We start from the raw sequence: 8,926 nt of genomic DNA on the forward strand, positions 1-8,926 counted from the left end.
CTTCAGGGGCTAGGGAGATGGCTCAGTGGATAAGTGCTTCTCTGGCAAGTGCAAGGGCCTGAGTTCAAATTCCAGGTTCCGCAAAAAAAAAAAATAATAAATAAATAAATAAAAAATAAATAAATCAAAAACTTCGTTGCATGAAATGTCCAAAAAAATGCAAATCTACTGACGTGCAGAGCTGCTTAGTAGTTCGTGGGGCTGGAGATGGGCAGGGTTGACTACAAATATGTATGAAATGATGGAAGTATTCTAAAATGGAATTATGGTGATGTTTGTGCAGTTTTGTTTCCTTTCTCTAAAGGCCAGTGAAATGTAAACTTGAAATGAATAGAGTTCTTAGTATGTGCATTATTATTCTATACAGCTCTTGTATAAAAGAGAAGCAGGCCTCAGGCTGAGCTTCTATGAGTGCCTCCAGCACACTGCTGCCAGAGTCCCTTGGGGTGAGGACATGCCCAGGACACTAGAGATGTCCAGCACAAGAGATCTTTAGATTTTATACTAAGCACTGTATGGATCCAGAGGAGGAAACCAAGGTCCAGTTACAGGAAGTGATTAGCCCAGGTCCACCAGCCATGAAGGCCATGGATTTTGAGAGGTCCCAGGGGATGAGGTCCTTGTGTTGTAGGCAGCTAAATTAGATAGAAATATTATAGGCAGTCAGACAGGGCCAGACCCTCAAGGAGACAAGATGGAAGACAAGGTGACTTTGCAACTTGGAAGAGACAGACACTCCCATATGGGCCAGACCTCACGACAAAAGAGGAAACAGAGCTACATACTTCCCTAGGAATGGGCATCAGGGATTGATATTCTAAATAGGTATCAATTACCTTGAAAGATCCCAAATGAGTCACTAACCCAACCCCCAACAGGAGGAGACTCTGTCCTGTATTCATGCCCCTGCTATGTGACCACCTCCCCATTTGGTACTGGATTTAATCAATTTTACAAGAGAGGGCTGGGGAGATGGCTCAATAGAATAAGTGCTTGCCAGGGTCTGAGTTCAATCCCCGTTTCGGCAAAAAAAAAAAAAAAAAAAATTACATGCACAAAGGTGCTTGTAATCTTATTGGTTGACCATAGTTTTTTGGTGGAACCAGGGATTTGAACTCAGATCCTTGCGCTTGCCAGGCAAGCACTTATTCTACTGAGCCATCTCTCCGGCCCGGTTGACCATAGTTTTATCCCACCTTATGCCCATCTAAGTGAGCTCCCATGTCTTCTCCACCACCTTAGACCCACCTCACCACATGGTTTTCCTCTAAGAAAAGTACCTAGTAGAGACAGCTTCCCAGGGAACCACCCACTTGGGCCCCCCTACTGTCCCTCTCTTGGACAGGAACTTTCTTTCCTTCAATAAATATATTCTGCTCATAACCTCCATTTGTTCCTAAAATTCATTTTTTGGTTTTAGAGAACACGAACTCGTCCCAGGTACCTTTTAGGTTGGGAGATCAGTTTTTCTCCCTGTGTCATTTGGAGGTTCCCTGTGTCACTTGCAGTCCAGATAGGGCCTAGACCCATCCTTTCTCCCTTTTTCTGCTGGGCCAAAGGACAGAGACTACCCGTGGAGTGGCTGCAGTCAATTTATTTGGGACGTGCCAATGCCAGGCATGGATCTTGGGTAGGGCATGGGTGGGTGGGTGCTGAGGAAGCCAGTCGGTGCGAAGAGTCCTCTGATCACAGAAGGACAGCAACGGACACATCCAGCGGAGCCTGTCAGTGCTTTGCAAAATCACCTCCTAGGGGACGAGGGAGGGAGAGATGAGCTAGCAAGACAGGCAGAGGGGTCAGGCCGCTCGGCCACAGAGGGATGCAGTCCCCGGGTCCTGGCAGCAGAGGAGGTGAGGCAGAGCTGCCCGAGGCTGGGCTTGCCCACCTGCGGCACTCAGGTTTCTCCTTCACTTGCCAAGTGGGACGACCTCCATTCTATACTAGGTACTTCACTGGTCTGTTCTCCCCTGTAGCATTTGAACTACATTATATTCCAAACACTCAAGCTTTTGTGTGATTGGAGAAGAAATAAACAGAATGTTGAGAAGGAGGAAAGATCGGATTGGAAGGACTCAAGGAAGAGCGGGGTCACAGAGCTTTGTGTGTGCTCCTGGCGTGCTCAACTGATCCTATCTTGGCGTAGGGTTCAGCCAGGCGGACAAGGCCCCACCCAGGCCACGCCCACCTCCTATAGAGCCCCGCCCACGCCGACTAAGCCCCGCCCCCGAGCGCTGCGCAGGCTCAGAAGCCCAGTCCAGGCTCTCGCCCAGACCCACCTTGGCAGGCGCTGCACTGGCAGCTGTGGATCACCGGCAGCACCGCGGGCTCCGTGCTGCCGTCGGAACAGCGCAGGTGCAGGATCTTTACGGGGCTGTCCGGATCCAGGCGGTAGCTGCAGCAGTCGCACTGGCTCTGCAGGTACGGCTCCTGGGCGGGGAGTGGGGTGGTGTGAACTGGGGAGGGTCCACTCGGGTAGTACTGGATCCCACTACGCCTGGCCAAGCATCTTGGCGGAGCTGGGAAGGGCGGTGTCACCTCCTAGCCTCCTTCTCCAGAAACCCACCTTCTGCACTCCAGCCCCATCCCTCTACGCATCTGAATGCCCGGCAACTTGCAGGTTAGAAAAAATGTAGGCGTGGGGACCCCGATTCCTCCCCAGGGTCTTACCAACTAGAGATGTATTCATAATGCATGCAAGTGCGAATAATTAAACCCAACTGCACCCTTGTGGTCCTAAATTCAGTGTGCTTTCCTCCGGGGCAAGCCCCTCGGGGCCTGTGATTATCGAGGTCCCCTTCCAAGTCCCACAGGGACTTGGCCAAGTTCTAAAACTCCATACAAAAGTTATTTGCTCACATCTCCAAACTGCTTTCCTTTCTCTCTGTTCTAAAGACTGCCGGGGTGATTTGGGAAGGCATCCCCAGGGGAGGGGAGGGGCAGCATCGCTGAACCCCAGGTAGGAAGCACCTCTGTCTTCCAGGCCTGGGAAAGCCAGGTGGGCAGAGGCGGAAGGGAGTGGCTACAGTCATATCTCTCTGAGAGAAGGGCTCTGGGGCTGGGGCCGGAGAGTTAGCCCAAGAAGACGCCAGGAACAGGGCCTAAGAGATTCTGGGCGCCACTGAGGCCCTATGAAGATCCTCAGGAGAAGTAGTGCTCAGCTTCTGGGAGAGCAAGCATGGAGACTCTCGACCTCAGGACCGCCAGGTCAGGTGTACATGTTGCTAGGAGCCATCCCGGCACCCTCAGTGTGAACACTGGCTTCTCAGTAAGATCCCCTCCTCCGCCTCTTTCTGTGCGGTGCGCAGTGGCCCGGAGACATGCTCTAGGAATGGTCAGGACCACAGGGCGTGCAGACCACCACCCTGGTGCATAGCCTGGGCCCGACTGCTAGCCCTGTGGGGGTGGGCCATGGCCCTCCTGTCCTCTGGGTTTTGCCCAGGTCCCAGGCTGCCCCCCATGGGACTGTAAGTGGCCCCTGGCTCACCTCAGCCATGACATTGGTGCTAGACAGGCAGTGCCCACTGCAGTAGCTCACTTCTACCTGGTCCAGGTGGCACAGCCCCTTGGTAAAGTTTCGAAGCTCAGTAAGGCGCTGGCAGGAGGGTGGCCGCTCCTCTGTGGGGGGAGAGGCAGGAGCTGGGGCAGGGAAAGGGGGAGGCTGTGACAGAGCCCAACCCAGGGATAGCGGGACCTACAGAGGCCAGAGCCTGGGATGCTGGAGCCTGTGGGGTGGGGGTGCCAGCCAGTACGGTGCAGCCCTGGGTTCTCTACGCTCATCCCTGGGGGGGGGGTGCAGGCTCGGGGAGGATGGGCACATGCCAGGCTGAACGGGCAGCTGGGGAGAAGGGTTCAGATGAGGCACCCCGCTGGCCTCCATACCGAGAGTTTCCCACTGGCAAATGGGACAGCAGCTCTCTGGCTCCTGCACCAGCGTCTGGCCCTGTGGAGGGAGCCATCCGCATCTAGTGAGGAAGACGCTGTCGCCTCAGCCTTGCACTGCCTACCAGGACCCTAAGACCAGCCTCAGAGGAGGGCCCCAGAACAGAGGCCAGGAGACACCTGAGTAGGCCACGGGGGTTACCTGAGCACAGGTGAGGCGAGGGCAGAGCTGAGTGCAGACACTTGTCCCTCCCAGGCAGCGACAGCTGTCACAGCCCTCCTGCCATTCGGATCCAGGCTGGGGGTGGAACAGGAGGGCCTCCTCTTGGTTTCTCGCCTGTGCTATGATCATGTCCCCTGTCCCCAGCCCAGAAGCACCCAGCCAGGGTGATGGACTAGGACTGGCCTAGGCAACAAGAGTCTCAGGAGGCCCACGGAGGGTTTGAGGGAGAGCAGGGGGGTCTGGAGGGGTGGTCCACTCCCGCCCACCGCAGAGCAGTAGTGTCGTAGAATGGCTCAGTAGGGAGGGAGGGAGGCCTAGGATCACAAAGGAGTGACATGTGGCAGCAGAGGTGGACTTAGGTCTCACCAAGTGGGGACGCCCGAGGTGCCAGCACTCGCAGTGCTCCGCGGAGACACAGGGACCCGCCTGGCTGCGGAAGCGTCCTGGCTGGCACACGCAGCCCGGGACCTGCAGTGCACTGCAGTTGCTCTGAGCCTCTGTGGCATTTGTCTCCTGGCAGGTCCACTCGCAGGGTCCCTGCTGCCCCGGAGCCACCTGGTGCCACATTTCCCCTGGGGGACACTCTGCAGGGAAGACGGTCTGCTCCGCTCTTGGCCACCCTGGTTCCTGCCTGTATCTCTTGCCCTTCTGGACACCCCTGGGTCCCTCTTTCCCTTCCCATGCCCTGCATGCCTGTCCCCTACCTTCTCAGATAGTTGTGCCCATCTAGGTCTCATTCCTGACCAATTCTGTCCCCAAACCTCTGCCTCCTCAGGACCCATGCCACATCCCACGGGGCCTGCCTGCGTGTCAGAGACCAAGGTGATCTCTGGTCTCCACCCTTGCCCACTATGGTGGGAGTGCTGGGGTGCTGGGCACAAATCCACAGAGCCAGGCTCAGAGGGGGGCACAGGGCCACACCCCAACCGTGGGCTACACCAGGCAGGGCTCCTCGTCCCTGCTGATGCCTCTGGACCTGTTTCCTCAGCAGGAAAGAGCCTTCCACTCCCTGGCCTCCTGCACTTCTTGTTCAGTGCATGAGCCAAGGGCCCAGGGAGTATGGGCAGGGAGTGCTTGGCCTCTGGGCAGGGAGGAACCCAAGCGGGCAGAGAGAGAACAGCTTCCCGAAGGAGGCAGCTGGGCCTCGGCGGTGGGCAGAAGCCGCCCCCCACTCAGGCCAGCCTGGCCTCGGCTCTGCAGGGGCACAGTCGCATCTCACCCGGGCAGTCAGCGAGGGAACAGCTGAAGGTGCCGTGTTGGCAGACACTGGGGAGACAGAAGAGCCCCTCAGAGGCCTCCTGGAACCCCTTCTTTCTCAGCAGCCCTCCCCACCGTCTGGGCACTGACCAGTGGGTGCAGTTCTGGGTGAGCACGGTCCCTGGGGGCAGCTCCTGAGCCAGCTCTTCAGGGGTCAGGCTTAGGCCCCAGGGCAGGGAGCGCTGGGTGCAGGGGCAGGTGGCAGGGGGCACGCATGTGCCATTGTGCAGCAGCTGAGGTGGGCAGACTCAGTTATACTTGGACCCCCTCCTGCTCCCGCCTCCCCATCCACCTGCTTCCTCCAGGCAGGAGTCAGGTACCCAACAGCAGTACCCACCTGCCCTTCTGGGCAGCCACACCCAGGCTGGCAGTGTTCCCGCACACAGGTGGTACCAGGCTGCAGGTGTGAGCAGAGCCTTGGGCAGGAGGTGGCACAGGTGCTGAGCACCTGCCCAGGAGGGCACTCTGAGAAGCACAGAGGTTGTGAGATGAAAGCTGCCGGGCACAGGCTGCCTCTGACTGCCCCCCTCTTCTTGAGTCCACACAGCAGCTGAGGCAGGACCTGGGTCCAGCAACAATGGAGAGACAGGCAGAAGCACCCCGACCTGGGCCCTGGGCACACACCAGGGCAGCGCTGCAGGTTACACTGTCGCTGTTGCATCATGTCCTGGGCCTGGCACGGTGCTGCCCCAGGGTGCCCCGTGCAGCTCCGACTGCGCTCCTCGGTGCCCCCACCACAGGCAGCCGAGCACCTGCTCCAGGCCGACCAAGGCCCCAAGCGTGGGCACTCAAGGTGTGGGCATGCCAGGGACCCATTGACGCAGGTGCTGTGGACAAAGGTGTGTGGCAGGCCTTGGCGCTGAGTGAGGCACGCAGCCGTGGTGCCCAGAATACTCCTACCCTGACCCACCGTAGCCCCTGGCCCAGGTCACCACCACGGCAGCATACCAGTTGTGGCAGTCCAGTTGCACCACCTGAGCTGGGGCCAACTCCCAGGAGGCATTGGCACTGGGGAGGCCACAGCGGCAGGAGGAGACGGGCACACAGTACCCATCCTGTATTAGCTGGCCTGGGGGACAGCGGCAGCCTAGGGGCAGGGTGAGAAGGACAAATAAGATTCGACACTCGGCAAGGAAGACCTGCAGGGTAAGTTCCAGGATGGATGCCAGGCTCAGGTCAGGCCCGAAACCTAGTCACAGTCTCCGCTGCCTGAGCATGAGGCACTCACATAATCATCACCCCATGTCCTCATGTTTTCTACACACACCCCTGACACAGCAGGTCCTCACATCGCCTCCCAGGAGGCAGAGGACCGCACCTGAGCATCCCCAGAAGCCCCAGGCAGTGCTGTCCAGTGGCCAGTTACCTGCTTGGCAGGGTCCCTGCAGACACTGCACGTGGTCCCAGAGGTCAGCACAGCTACGAGGGCACTGATTGGCACAGTCAAGGGTGAGCACAGTGCCCTGGGTCTCACAGCTCTTTCCTGCAATCCAGAAGGTGGGAGGCTATGTTGGGGACACTCGAGGTCCCAGGGCAAGGCCCTCCCTGCCCCTGAAGCCCCCTTCAAGTGCCATCAGCAGGGTTCCAGCTTCGGACCGCCTGTGGGTGCTGGGACATGGTTACCTGGGCAAGACACCATATTGCAGCTCTTGGTCTGAGCCCATGGTCCCGGGCAGGCTCTCAGAGGAGGGCCCCCTGCCTTTCTCCAGCGCAGCTGGAATCCTCCGCTGCAGGGCACCGGACAGGGGCTCCAGGGCCCCCAGGGACTCCACTGACATGGGTCTGGGGGAGAGAATCCAAGTCAGTGCTGTCCCCACCTGGTCACACCCTGCCCCCTGCACCCCAGAGGCCCTGCTGCCTGTCAGCTGTGCCTGTCCTTACCAAGGCAGGCTTCCAGGTCAGGGCAGAGGCGCTGCTGGCTGAGGGGTGCAGTGCACAGGCGAGGGTCTCCGGCCCAGGGCCAGCCTGTCTCAGGGTCCAGACAGAGGCGATGACGATACTGCTCTGAAGCCAGCAGGGGAGCCGAGGTTGGAAAGAAGCCTGCTTTGTCCAGAGGCCAGCGCTCCTCCAGAGTGGCCCTGGACGCAGGGGCCAGGGTGCTTCGGGGCAGGCAGGGCCCACAGGGCGACCACTCAGACCAGTCACTCAGAGGCAGGAGACCTAGGAAGGCGGGGTGTTGGTGCCCTTCCCAAGGTTCCCAGGACTTGGGGTGGGCGGACAGGCAGGAGGGACGAGGGGCTGTGAGCAGGAAGGGCAGGAGGTGGGAAGGGCTGCGGGAGGTACGAGAGCAGCAGAGGGTCTGCTTTGTTCAGGGTCAGCCTGGCTTCATCTCTGAAAGTCGCTTGACCTGGAAACCCACAGCCCCGAGTATGGGGACAAACGTGCCCTTAAGCCAGTTACCTTCACAGCCCTGGCTCGTGCATCGCAGCTCTCCGTGGTGGCACTCACTGTGGGGGAGACATCAGGTGGACTCTGGGAGAGGCAAAACCCATCCCGAGCCAGCCAGGGGGCCCTTAGAGCGTAGCCTCAGCTCTGGGAGTGCTGGGGCAGGGCGAGGGACCTGCAGGGCTTGGCACTTGGGGTCACTGCCCGCTGGTGGGGCTGGGCTCCAGGGCTTAGCTGGGCCTGCTCTGCCCTCACCCTGCAAGGGCTGGCCCGCTCCCAGCCTCCACCTCCCTCCCTTTCCCCACCACTCACCATTCCTTACAGCCCAGCTGCAGGTGTTCCCCGGGAGCCAGGGTCACCTCTCCTCCCTCTCCTGAGGTATGCCAGCAGTTACACTGCTCTGGGGAGACACAGCCCCCCGCCTGCTCCAGCAGCCCCTGGTGGAAGGAGGGATGGGTCAGGATTGCTCAGAGGTCACTGCTGCCCAAATGCCTGGTGCCTGCAGCCGTGCACATGTGTGACACAGCAGATGGCCAGACAAGCACCACCTGGGAGAGCACCCCCTTTTCTTAGAAAGCCCCCCAGCTGCAGCCCTCACCTTGGGACAGTAGCAGCCAGGCTGACAGGGTGGCAGGTCCTGGCAGAGCTGAAGGCTGTGGTGTGTGGCACAGAGCCCAGCACAGGCAGAGCCGCAGGCCTGGAACTCAAAGGGGGCCGTGCAGCTGTCTGCTGTGGGAGGGGGACAGGGTGGTGGGGAACGGCCTGACACACCTGACCAGAGCACATACTGCACCGGTCACCTGGTGAGAGCACACGTCTGCCCCTAGGGAGTGTCCCCCACATGGCACCCACTAAGCCCCTGGTGCCCTCAGGAAGCATTGAGACATTTGGGCCTTAGGATCCCGGCAGGTACTTCAGGGATTGGCAGATGGGTGATACTGGAGCAGACTGGGGAGCAGTTCACAAAAGCTGAGCCAGATACCTGGCCAGGGCCAGAGGGGAGGTGTGACCAAGATATGCAATGACTTTACTTCTTATACTTCGTTTTTATACTTTTCTGCTGGATGGTTAAGGCCAAGATAAAGCAGGACCTATGCAACAAGAGTTGTAGCTTTCGGATCTGATAAGGTCATTGCAATCCCCTCAGGATTTTTCCTGAGATCCTGTACCTCAGATTGTAGA

General features: G+C 58.9%; 1 protein-coding gene across 1 annotated transcript in view; it reads right to left on the reverse strand.

The window, feature by feature from the left end:
• Positions 1 to 1,679: 1,679 nt before the first annotated feature.
• Sspo (SCO-spondin) overlaps positions 1,680 to 8,926 on the reverse strand; it is a 51,322-nt gene continuing 44,075 nt past the window's right edge. The window contains 17 exon segments of the mRNA XM_023712745.1: positions 1,680 to 1,748; positions 2,277 to 2,427; positions 3,485 to 3,615; positions 3,880 to 3,940; positions 4,082 to 4,177; positions 4,469 to 4,686; positions 5,322 to 5,368; positions 5,450 to 5,592; positions 5,697 to 5,824; positions 5,984 to 6,186; positions 6,308 to 6,446; positions 6,726 to 6,842; positions 6,983 to 7,141; positions 7,241 to 7,519; positions 7,760 to 7,806; positions 8,057 to 8,181; positions 8,343 to 8,473. Coding sequence (XP_023568513.1) covers positions 1,726 to 1,748; positions 2,277 to 2,427; positions 3,485 to 3,615; positions 3,880 to 3,940; positions 4,082 to 4,177; positions 4,469 to 4,686; positions 5,322 to 5,368; positions 5,450 to 5,592; positions 5,697 to 5,824; positions 5,984 to 6,186; positions 6,308 to 6,446; positions 6,726 to 6,842; positions 6,983 to 7,141; positions 7,241 to 7,519; positions 7,760 to 7,806; positions 8,057 to 8,181; positions 8,343 to 8,473 — 2,198 coding nt within the window. The 3' untranslated portion in view covers positions 1,680 to 1,725.

Source organism: Octodon degus, unplaced genomic scaffold (genome assembly GCF_000260255.1).
Source record: "Octodon degus isolate 3935 unplaced genomic scaffold, OctDeg1.0 scaffold00027, whole genome shotgun sequence".
In the NCBI taxonomy this organism is placed as follows: Eukaryota; Metazoa; Chordata; class Mammalia; order Rodentia; family Octodontidae; genus Octodon; species Octodon degus.